The sequence below is a fragment of the Chelonia mydas genome, chromosome 1, assembly GCF_015237465.2.
Source record: "Chelonia mydas isolate rCheMyd1 chromosome 1, rCheMyd1.pri.v2, whole genome shotgun sequence".
Taxonomy (NCBI): Eukaryota; Metazoa; Chordata; order Testudines; family Cheloniidae; genus Chelonia; species Chelonia mydas.
The window spans coordinates 189,287,946-189,300,229 of NC_057849.1; the positions used below are offsets into that span (position 1 = coordinate 189,287,946).

Genomic DNA, 12,284 nt, shown 5'->3' on the forward strand with positions numbered 1-12,284 from the left:
TCTTTTTATATTCTTCAAATCCTGGTGTCTGTTCCTTTCCCCGTCCTGCCACTTCTGACATGTTCTCACATTTTAGAATGTAATATTTTTGAGGTTTATTTCCTGTACTCGTTTGAAATGAAGTAACTTAAATATAATTCTGCACGACTGTGATCAGACAGGATACTAGTCTGTTTTCTATTAGAAAAATATTCCTTAATTTGAAATACCTGTTTCTAAAGTGAGTCAAGGGCAGCGCAAACTAAACAGATGAACTTATTCTTTGAACTTGGATCAAAATGCTTTGAAGTGATGTTATTTCAGTTTCAGCGGTGGTGCAGTTGGAATGGTGGATATGCCCTTAGAAGCCCTGGAGCCAACACACAATAAGCAGGCCTTTGTCAATGTTAAAGAATATAACCGCTTGCTGACGTCCATGGAGCATTATCTGATCCAGTACTGGAAGGACATTGGAATAAGTAAATCTTTATTGTTTAGCCTGGCTTGTTTTATATAGCTATTAAAAAATCTGTGTCAAACTGTTAATTCATCAAATACATCAGATCATTGGAAGTTGGATCCGATTGTAGCTTTTAAGAACAGCCACCTGAGGGAGTCAGTGTGTACCAGACACTGTACCAGTTGCAATTCCTAGAGGCATGCTGTGTGCAGAAAATAGAGGCAAAGAGATTACTCACTATTCAACTGTTGCTGCCTCTGGGAGCACACACAGGAGCAGAGGTTGCACGTAAAGTACTTAGATATGGAGTTGAGGTGAAGGTGCTATAACCATGCATGCTACCTTTTCAAATGCTAATCCTGGGATCTGGTAGCGAGCCTATGTTGGTCAACCAGTTGAGTTCAATTTGTGTAGAGCCAGGATGACAAAGTGTGGACCCAAATGGGTGTCCAGCTGTAAGAGTCAAAAGTACAGCTGGAGGAATCCTAAAATGCAACCTGAATTTGCTCTTTCCCAGTAGCCACAGGATGAAGACAAAGGAAACCAGGTGCAAATTTTATTAGTAGTGAAATCAGGCATGCATTTTGGTTCATCTAGTAAGGAATTGGAAGTACAACCAAATGTTACATCTATTCATTTTTTAGATAAATTGATTCTACATGTATTTACAAATTCGATGTGACCCTTGCTGTGTCCCAGTTCAAGCAATGTTGTTTTAACGAATGCTGTAATCTGCTTTTTGTATAATTATTCATTAATTTCAGTGTGCACTAGAAAACTTCTATAGTGTGAAAAATGCACAGAGCTCCTGCATCACATCTTGGTTTTGAAAATAAACAGATAATTTTGGGTAGCTTTCTTGTCTTATAAATAAAAGATGCAATATCACTATTTGTTTAATTCAGATCCATAGTAGTACTTGGAATAATCGTGCTCTAGTTTGAATGAAATTATGGTCTTTTAAAAAAATCTAAGCGTGATTTCGTCCCTTCACAAATAATGTGCATTTCTGTCTAATGCAGAGAAGTTTGGTAGCTCAAGATGTCCAGTTTCACCTGGCTACACTTATTTCCAAGCCCAGTTCCCCACCCCACACTGTCCCCATATGCAAAATTTAGGCTGTCACTGTGGGGTTTGTGCTTTTTTGTTTCTTTGTTGTAATATAAAAATTTAAAACAGAACAGTTGATGTGGACATGTTCTGTAAAATACTTCCTCCTGAAGTATGCAAGTACTTTTTGGCCAGTGTACGTATCTATAAAAGCCCCTGCCTGTTGCAAGGATGTCAGTTAACCAATAGATGTGTACCAGTAGCATTGGGTCCCCAAATATCTGGTTCCTTTGGGACAAGTGTAGCCTCAGTGCAGCCTTGGACAAGTGTCCTTCCTTTATACATGATCGATCTGCCAGTATTGCTCTGTATGAAAGAAAGCACAAGAAACACTTAAATCTACACAGGCAGTTAATAGAGGGTCTTTTCTCTCTTCCTAGAAAAAAAGTGATGGGAGTGCTTTTAAACTCCGGTGTATGAGCAACTGCTCCTGAAACCTTAAAAGGGATATTTATGTAGTTCCTTACTTACTTTTGAAGATGGCTAGTGAGAAGGAGAAGTTAGTTGAAGTGAACAATTATACGCTTGCATGGATGGGAGCAGGGTTTCCTGTAGTGCTGCATATCATTGTGCACCATAAGCTATATTGATGCTCTGCTTCCAATAGGCTTTAATGTAGGAGAAGTTGTTTAGAAGTTAGTAAACTACCCATTTTAACTTTAGAGCAACTTTGGCTTTTCAGAGCTTGGCTCCAAATGCGTCTCTCTGACGTACTCAACCAATCCACCTCAGGATGTCTGTGCATAGAGTCCTTTCTTTGAGTGCAGGTCTGAAAATCAGCCATCCGATTGGTCAGGGTCACTATTATTTAATATTGGTGGATAACACAGGGGTGCATGGCACTTGATGGAGAATACAGGCATATAAAAAGACATGTTATGGCAGCAGGATAAATGACATGGAGCAGAGAAGGAGAAAAATCTTACAGAGAACAAGATAGAGGTGGCTTGTTTTGCAAACCACTAACGTGTTTTGGGGTTTTTTTAGTAAGCTGATATTAGAAAGTTAGCACTGGGTCACATTTGGTGAATGCATATGGAGAGGATGGAAGTGATGGAATAATGTTTGTTTCTATCAGTTGGGCTCTGTCAAATATAAGATAAAGCAGAGTCCCAGCCTCTGAAGGTATTTGAAGGAGGAGAGAGAGAGTGCAAAGCTCTCAGTACCAGATGTCTGAAGCTGCCCATGGAGATGTTTGAGGGAAAAGGAAACTAAGGGAGGCATGAATTGAAGCAGAATTGGAAGATCAGAAGGCCCAAGTGGGGCCTTACTTATAGCAGACTGACTTAAGGCAGAGGGGTGCAATCCGTGACCTTTCCTTCATACTTTCGCCGGCACTCAGCTGCACATGTTTTTATTGACTTTAACCATTCTTCCCGCTCCAAGCACTCTGCCTATGGAACCCAAGTGAAGTTGTGGCTTTGTCAACTTCCTAGAGCTAGAAATGTTTTGAAAGAAATACCAAGTAATTATTGCCCTGCTCTTGGATGCTGCGTTTACCATGAGAGACTGAAACTGATTAACTCAGTTGACTGTATTTATGTGCTTAAATGAGCAGGTGGCTTTGATCCAATATTTTTTGCTGTTTATAAGATAAATTCTTAAAGTTTAATCCTTTAGAGCCTAATTTTCAATTACACTCTTAGTTTTATTGAAATAAATGTGGGAATAAGGGGCACAACATATGAACCTCAATGTAATAAGCAAGGTCCACAAAGAACAATGTATCTGACAGAATAAGTTTACCAAGCTAACTGATCAAAATAAAAAAATTACAGCAATTCACACAGCTTTTCTGCCAGGTGTTTATGAGCAAAATAATTGTTCTTTCCAGTGAGTCTGTACGTAGAGTCATAGAGTTTAGGCCAGGACTACAAGATCATCTAGTCTGATCTCCTGTGTGATATTCCTAGATAATCCTGTCAAGTGACCCCCACCCACATGCTGCAGAGGAAGGCAAAACCCTCCCATGGTTACTGCAAATCTGACCTGGGGGGAAATTCCTTCCCCCTCATATGGCGATCAGTTAGACCCTGAGCATGTGAGCAAGAACCAATTAGCCAAGTACCTGAAAGAGCCCTCTCAGAGCCTTGGCTCTCCCGATCCAATGGCCCATCTCCAGCCATGCCCATCCCTGACACCTCAGAGGAAGGAGATAAAAAACCAAAAGAGAATATACTGCAGGGGGTACATCCCTTCCTGACTGCTGCCAGTGGCTGGCTGAAGCCCTGGAGTTTAAGCTTTTAGGAATATAAGACATAAAGCAGAAGTGAGCCCCACAGCTGCTGAACCCTGCCCTGCCCCCTACTATCACATCATGCTTGCATTAGTTCCCTCTTTTGATGATTATGATGGTGTGCCCATAGTATATACTGTTGCCTTTCTGGGCTTGTGGTCTAGGTCTTGGATGAGAAAACAGTGATTGAACACTTCTGGATTCTGTTTCTAGTCTGCTACTGACTTCATGTGACCTGAAGTAAGTCACTGAAACTTGGGACAAAATTTTCCTTAAATTAATTTGCCTTAAATTAAGCTCCTAAATCTGTCTTTAGGCCTTCAAAGTAGAATTTACAGAAGTACCTAAGTGACTTATAAGCATAAATACCATTAACTTTAAATGGTGACACTGCCTGAAAGTCATTTAAGCACTCTTTTCAATTGTACATGGAAGGCTTAAATACAAATTTAGGAGTCTAATAGTTTAGGCACCCATGTTTTAAAAAAACTTTGGCCTCTGTGCCTTCATTGTCCTGTCTAAGTTGAGGATCGGAATATGTTCTGCCTCGGAGGTCTTGCAATAGTTTAACGAAAATATATTAGAAAATACTTCCCATGTGACTGGGAGCTTTTAGTGAAAGGGGAGTGTTTCACAAATATATGTTAATGTTGATTCTTTTTTGTCTTCAGGGTTTTTTTTTTTTTTTTCCAGCTTAATGTGTGAGGACAGAGCTTCCTTTGTGGAGCAGATCACTGTTAAAAAGTTGAAGATTGAAAAGTACTGCTTATCACTGCAATGCATTGGATAACTACAAACATACCTAGTCTTTTTCTCAAATGTTTGTGAATTGGAATTTCACAGTAGTCTTTAGCTTATAATGGATTTGAGCTGATAGAATGGCATTTAAAGGTGACCCAGTGGTCTCTCTGTATTACTACCTCATTCTGTATAGGAACTGTAATATTTACATAGTGGCATGTATCTTCAAAGTACTTCACAAACATGGACTAATCGTCCCCACCCCTCATATAATGTAAGTAAATATTTGACTGATAGGGACACAGAAGGGGATGTGGCTTATTCCAAGGCCATGGGAGTGTCCACTTCCAAACCCACATGAACGCTTAGGATCCCATCTCTCAGTCCTGTTTCCAGGCCACATCTTGTACTACCTTCATGCCTGCTTGCAACTTCTCTTAAAAGCTACTGGTCCCCCAGTATTAGCAAAGCACATTCTTTAACTAATTCTGTAGTTTACATTTAAACTCATTCTTCTGCCACTGAAAATTATATAAAAACTTCTTTAGGTCAGAAAGGAGTAACTTCATTCTGGAATGAGTTTGGATACCTAAGTGACAAATGGTTGGAGAAACCCTCAGATGCAATTCAGTATAAGAGAAGACGTGCAGTGGAAATTCCTGCCCTGGTTCAGTGTGGTAAGTTTATATAATTGAATACATAAAAGGAGAAATAAGGAGAGGATTTAATAGGATAATAAAAAGGCCTTTAAATTGAAACACCTTAATCCCAGCTTTTCCCGGCATTTGACACTATACTGCTATGCTTTCATGTGCTTCTTTCTTCAGAAGATCCTCTTATAGCCCCTGTTTTTCATTTTCCATCTCTCCCTTAACAAAATTCATTCACATCTTTTTTTTATAACTGTGCATGTTCCACTTTCTGTATGTTTCATCACATCCTATTTAAAGGCTGCCAGCAAACTACTGAATGGTTTGATATGCTGCAGAGTGAAAAGATTATTGGTAAAGGACTGCAGAAGTGGAGCACAGCTTTGGCTTTTAATTGATTAGTTAACCATTGTTTAAAATTAATTTGCCAAACTCCTTTTACAGATTGTCCTTACGTAACATGTTTTTGTGTGAAGCTGTTTCAGTGTTTCCCAGCAATGCACCTGTCTCCAATGCAAGGTTGGGTTCTTTATTGCTCTGCATCAGGACAAGATCAAACCTCAACCTTGGCAGTTTTAATTTGATTTGAGGTTTTTTCAGTTTAATTTGTTCCTTGCTTTTTACCAACATTATCTTTGTAGACAGACCTTGCTTTTTTTAACTTTTGAATTATATTCTGAGCTTCCCACTTCCTATGGCAAAATTTGAGTTTACAGATGGCTTTCTATGCCTCTAGTATCCTAGTATGAAATTGATCTCACGTTTCAATTGATCACAGTATAATTAAATATTACAGTGCTTTGTTATCCTACTAAGTAGCTTTGAGCTCCTGTTCCTGCAGTTCTGAGTCAGAAGTTTAATAAAAGGCCTTTTCATGAAAAAGCCCAGTAAGTAAATTCTCCCACATCAGTGTCACAGAAATAAAGTGTTCCCTACATTAAGTTGTCTGCTCCCAGAAAGGAAACTGCTAGTCATAACACTGTGAGCACAGAATATGACATTTAAATTGGCTCTTGAATTTATAACATATGAGAAAAATTTAAAATTTATTTCAGAAACACCAGTTAAAACTTTAATGTCAAGTAAAAAACATGGATGGAAAACATTGTTTTTAAATTACCCATTAGGGTACTTCTGTACATTTAAGATTCTGAAGCTATTCTAGTGTAACAAAAACTTGAACCAGTATGAAGTCCAGGATTTGCTGTTTAGTCCTGGCTCAGTAACAAAAAATCCCCCCTCCCCTCCTCCCCCCCCCCCCCCCCCCCACACACACACAGAGGAACTTGTGATATACTTTGAATCATCAGGACTCACTAACACTTGCCATTGATCACTGAACAGCTGGAAAGTTCAACTTTCCAGTACTATATACAGTATTCATTTCCAGCCGTGTCAGTGGATGCTGCTTGTTGGAAATCACATCAATCTTGTCTCCCCGTCCCATTTCAGTACAGTTGTAATCCACCGTTTGGGAGAAGCCCACTGCATTTCAAAGCAGTCTGGAGTTTATTACTTAGACACACAAAGCACTTAGCAAATTTGTCAGATCTGCTTGCTAAATTCATGTCAGAATCGAAGAGAGAGGCAAGGTAAGAGGGGGGATGGGGCAAGCAAGACAGCAGTAACTTATTTAACATATAATATTTCATGACTTGTCAGTGTTAGATATAGTGTGACATCTTGAAAGCATTTGTACTGGTTAACTGATCCGTAAATATTTCAAAATGCTGATCCTGGTCTAGAAATCAGTGAAACTTTAGTTGCTCTAATATAGTTGGCACAATAACTACCACTATTCAGAAAATATACTCCTCACCTTTTCTTAGTACTTAATCCTAATAATAAGGCTTTCAAACCCAAATTAGATTAGGTCTTCTCCAACAGGTATTGCAGCACTTCATATTTTCCAAATGCCTACTGCAGTATGATGAGCTGCCTTTTGGAAAGTGTTCAAAAACAAGTGTTCCCGGGGTAGAAATAACACCAAAATAAATGACAGTGTTGGACAGTGTTCACTAATGATCTAAAGTTACAGTAGTAAGCAGAGTATCTGCCAAACTGTATGTAAAATGTGAAATTATACATGGTGATTCCTTTGCTAACACGAGTCCAACTAACTGGGTTGCCCTCAGAGGAGAGGAATTATAACTAATGCATCTTAGAAGCCTCTGAAAGTTATTTCAAGGCTCTGTATCTTCTGTTTTAGTGGAGTTAGAAACATTGTGCCATAAAACGTGAGCTTGGTTCCTGACTTTCTAATAGAGGTTCGGGTTGGTAGAATCACCCATTTCTATCTTTGATGGGTCATGACGTTCAGGACTGTGCACTGCCTGTCCTGAAACTTGGGGCAGCTGAACTTTGGAGGAATAGGGAAAAGCAACATTTGTGTTGCATGTTGCCTTTTTTTTTTTTTTTTTTTTTTGTGGCTGCCATTTGCTGGAATTTCTCTTAATCTGTCAAAATTCTGACAGCTTCAGAGAGCCTTTAGTAGACAGAGGGAAAATGAGACTGTCAAAGCTGCATGTTGAATCCCATTAATCACATTAGCACAATAAATGGGGCGGGGGTGAGGGGTTTTTATACTTGCTGTGATGTAGTAATGTTCTTCTAACTACTTAATTAGATATCTGCCTTAAATGGCGGGTTCTGTCATCATCCACTGATATCGGAAACAAAGACCACCGTGGAATCTGGACCTGTGAAATGATCCCAGGCCCTCTGGAAAACAAGTAAGCTTTTGATTAGCAATACTATATCACTGATTAGCATATTAATAATGAATTACCATTTATTAGGCATCTCCCTTGAAGCCAGAGTAATAAAACAAATGCAAAAAGTAAAGCATACATGCTATAGAAATATTTGCAAAAGCAAATACCATGTGAAACTTTACTTTTGTGATTGTTATATTAGAGAACACAGGCAGAATAATGGGGGTGTATCTAACCTTGTTAACTGCAGTAAGTGGCAGGTAGTATGTGTATCAGCTCTGCTAATTCAGACACTTGCCACTCAAGGCACACTCCTTCTTTACACCTATCCCTGCTTTAATGATGAACTCAGTCATTGGGAGAAGGGACATTTTGGGGTCACTCGCATCTAATCTAAATCCGAGTCTGTCTGGCACACTCCACACAGTCAAGCTTGGTTCCATCTTTATCACACTATCAAGGTTCTGTGGGCGAAACTGGGCTCCCAGGCCATGTCTACACTACAGAATTATGTCGACCTAACTTTTGTCGGCATACAGCCACCGCAGTTATTAAATCACTTGGGCGTGTGTGCACACTTCGCTCCTTGGGTCAGCAATGTGCGTCCTCACCAGGAACGCTTGCACTGATTGTGTCATCAGTGTGGGGCACTGTGGGACAACCCCTGAAAGCCAGTGACAGTCAATGTAAGTAATGCAGTGTCTACACTGACACTGCATCAGTCTAATTACATGCGGCACTTACATGGGTGGGAGCCAGATTTAAGTGAAGACACATCTACAGCTGGTTTGATGCAAGGCAGCTTACGTCGACTTAGCTGTGTAGTTTAGAGCAGGGGTTCTCAACCCTTTCCTTTGAGAACCCGCCCAACATGCTATAAAAACTCCATGACCCACCAGTGCCACAACACTATTTTTCTGCACATAAAAGCCAGGGCCAGCATAAACGCAGAGCAATTTCCCGGGGCCCCACGCCACAGGGTCCCCGGAAAACTAAGTTGCTCAGGCTTCGACTTCAGCCCTAAGTGGCAGGGCTTAGAACTCTGGGGCTTCAGCCCCACACAGCGGGGCTTCAGCTTTCTGCCATGGGCCCCAGCAAGTCTAAAACTGGCCCTGCTTGGCAGCCCCCCTGAATTCTGCCCCCAGGAGGCCCCGGACTCCTACTTGAGAACCACGGGTGTAGAGCAGGCCTTGGTGGCCCCTGAGCAATTAGCATATTGCACAGGCATATCTGACTGAGTCATAAGTAATTCTGGTGCACAAGAAGGAATAGAAACCAGTCTCTTCCTTTAATCGGTGTTTGCACCCCAGAACTAACGAGAGTTAAAAGGAGTAAAGCTAATCTTTTCACTGAAATTGACAGAAATCATGTGGCATATATTCAGAGAACAATTCTATTCTGTAAGATGATGCCTCTTTTAGTCACTTTGGAGGGCAGTACTGTATTTTGAACCGCTGAAGAGAATTCAAGACAATACAAGATGACAGAGCACGTATTCATTTTCACTCATTTTTCTCTTATATCGATTGAAACCATATTGTAGGTGTAATAGACCAGAACGTTTACCCTCCATACCTTTGGGCACTTTGAACAGACTATCACTGTCACCAAATGACAAAGAAAAACTCCTCATAGATTCAATTCAGCGACATCAAAGGAAGCTCGAAAACTTGCAGTCCCAGGTGAGCTGTTACCTGAAGCTTATACTGTTTTCTTCTGAACTGTCTGGGGTTTGTCTTAGGGAAAGTTCCAACTAACTCAATATGAATCTAAAAATTAAACATTCTTGATGTGTTATGTTTTTTGTTTTTTGAAAGAACAAGGAGAAAAGCAGTATGTGTAAAAACTCTGATTCAGATAGAACATGTTCCATGGCAGTATTTTTCAGTGATAGTTGGAATTATTAATTAAGTGAAAACCATTTGATTAACTTTGGTTTAGTAACTATCAAATTGTGAGTTGAATTTTGTTTTTTCTGAAATACATCACATGAAGTGAAATTAAATTCTATTAGTCGATAAGCAAAGTGATATGTAATTGATATTGTCTTCAGAGGTGAGAATTGCATAATTTGTTTTGCTTTATCATTTATTTTCTAATAGACATTAGGATGCTGCTGCAATCTTCATTACCAAATTCTGTCTGGAAATTTAAATATCCACAGTCCATAAACTCCAGAAATACTGGTACCTTTTGGTAGACTTAATATTTACTGGGTACTAAGAGAATAAATAGCTTGATTTCCAGATTAAAAAATAAGCCTCTCAAATTGGAGTATATATAAACATTGTTGTCCTTTTTAGGGTGCTAGTAAATATTGGGGACTTGTTTGTTTCCTGTAGGAGGCGAAATCAGTGGAGTATGGTCAAAAATATTTTCATAGTGTGACTAGCTTGTTTTACACTACGTACATCAGTTGTTGAACAGAGCTGGTCACAATCAGCATGCAGACAAATCCTTCATTTGGGAATACAGCCAAACACCAATGCCTGGCTCCAAGGGAACAACTCATTTTGAGTTGGGTGTTTCTGAAGACAGAAAGCAAACTCTTGATGTTAGCAATAACTTTTCCGAAAAATAACCCTATTCAGAAAACTAACAGCCATTTCTCAGCTTGCTCACCGTATTTTTGAGCACCGAGTCTTATATCTTAGTCCTATACTCTAGAAATAAATCCTAAATGCCTCTGAAATTCATTTATTATCATCGCTGTAGTTTTTGTCCCTAGTTACTCATTCATAAGTTTGCCTAATTCTGCTGAGGTGATTCCATGCAGTGAGAACATACTCCACAATTAGATTTCAGAAATCTTCCACCATTACTTTTGATAACTTAGCACACCTGTAGTTAGGTCAGCCCAGTCTCCTTTTTCCCTGCTGTCTTCTACTCCTAAACTGAATTTTTCCACACCTTCTTCAAGAAAGATCCTATGTAAGATTACCTGTAATGATCAAAGATGAAGTAAAACTGTCTCATATATAGGCAATGTTGTTGCTTGCTTTGTAGTAGCAAAGGGACAGAACACCATTTAACACCTTGCTTGCCTCTGAAACCACTGCTGTATGCTAAGAGATTTCAATAATTTTTCCACAATAATTAGCTTTGATTGGTTACAATTTGCTCTTATTTTTAGTATCTTCTGCAAACCTAGAGAACTTGTTTCCAGGACAATTATCCAGTTAATTGATGGTATGCCCAGGCTGCCATGGAAATGCTGAGGTTTAGCATTGGAATGTAACTAGTGTTATTGCAGTAATACAAGTATTCGCTATACTATGGTAACACTAATTACAGTAAAATGCTAAATGTCAGTGCTCTTACGGTGAACTACGGGTCTCTTGTATGTGGACAGACTTTCATCAGTTCTTAGAACTGACCCTGCAGAGGCTGGTGAGTAAGGGGGAGCTTGACTCGTGTCTTGCCAAATTGAAAAGCTTCCAGCTATGTGTTTTTTCTCCTCTTCTTCAGATAGCGTTTTTGATCCAGCACTGTATTGTACCTCCTGTTTTTCTTTCCTTATCTTTGATTGCTATCCCTTGTCAAATGCCTTTTGAAAATCTAAGTGTAAGTACATCCACTGAATTTGCCTTTATCTTGGTGGTAATACTTTCAAAGAACTCCAGCAGGTCAGTAAAACATTCTGTTCCCTACCTGAATGCATATTGGCTATCGCTCTAGCTGTGCATACATCCTGCATGTTTTACAAAAAGGTGCGTACATTTTGTTGTGACAACTTAATGCTGTCATTTTTCTTGAAAAAATTGTAAGTGCTAGTAAGAATCAGCGTAAATATTGAGTCCCGTGGTGTTTTTTCCTTTCTCTGAGCTGTTACAGAGGGAGTAGCATCTTTGGGGACTCTCAGCAGGCAGACAGGAGCCAGCATTCATTGTGCATGTGCTGAACTTAAGGACCTTTCCAAACAAAATAAATCATTTAGTCTTACACTTAGGTTTCAGGAAGGTGGACAAGAGGACTTGCCAAACCTTTAATGTTTCCAGAGTGTAATGGTAACTTTTGTACTGAAGGAAACAGAACATTTTAACGACAAAATAGCTAATCTTTGCATGCTGTAGTGTTGTCTTATGTGATGCTAAATTTGTTTAGCATTGGAAATCAACTTTGAATCATTTTTAAAACTGTTGTTGCTTAACTAAACACACGTGAATTTCGGGCCATACTCCTCCAGGTGACAAGTTTATGTAAGAAGGCATATCTACAGTCTATCAAGAAAGTTACAAAATATTTTGGTCAAAGTACATTTTGTGAAAATCACTGCTTTATAACCCATTAAAATGCCTCGCGGCTACAGTCGTTATTTTTCAGTATTCTTAAGTTCCATGGGTTGCATATTATTGTTTAGCTACAGCAATGAGAATCCAGGATAAGTCCATTGA

The 12,284-nt window shown here is 39.4% G+C and overlaps 1 protein-coding gene across 1 annotated transcript in view; it reads left to right on the plus strand.

Annotated features, from left to right (window-relative positions):
• The window catches only part of MORC1 (MORC family CW-type zinc finger 1), a 96,372-nt gene that overhangs the window by 43,712 nt on the left and 40,376 nt on the right, over positions 1 to 12,284 (plus strand). The window contains exons 14-17 of the mRNA XM_043538504.1: positions 304 to 458; positions 5,075 to 5,203; positions 7,803 to 7,908; positions 9,434 to 9,572. Of these exons, the coding sequence (XP_043394439.1) occupies positions 304 to 458; positions 5,075 to 5,203; positions 7,803 to 7,908; positions 9,434 to 9,572 (529 nt within the window). The remainder of the gene's footprint in view (positions 1 to 303; positions 459 to 5,074; positions 5,204 to 7,802; positions 7,909 to 9,433; positions 9,573 to 12,284) is intronic.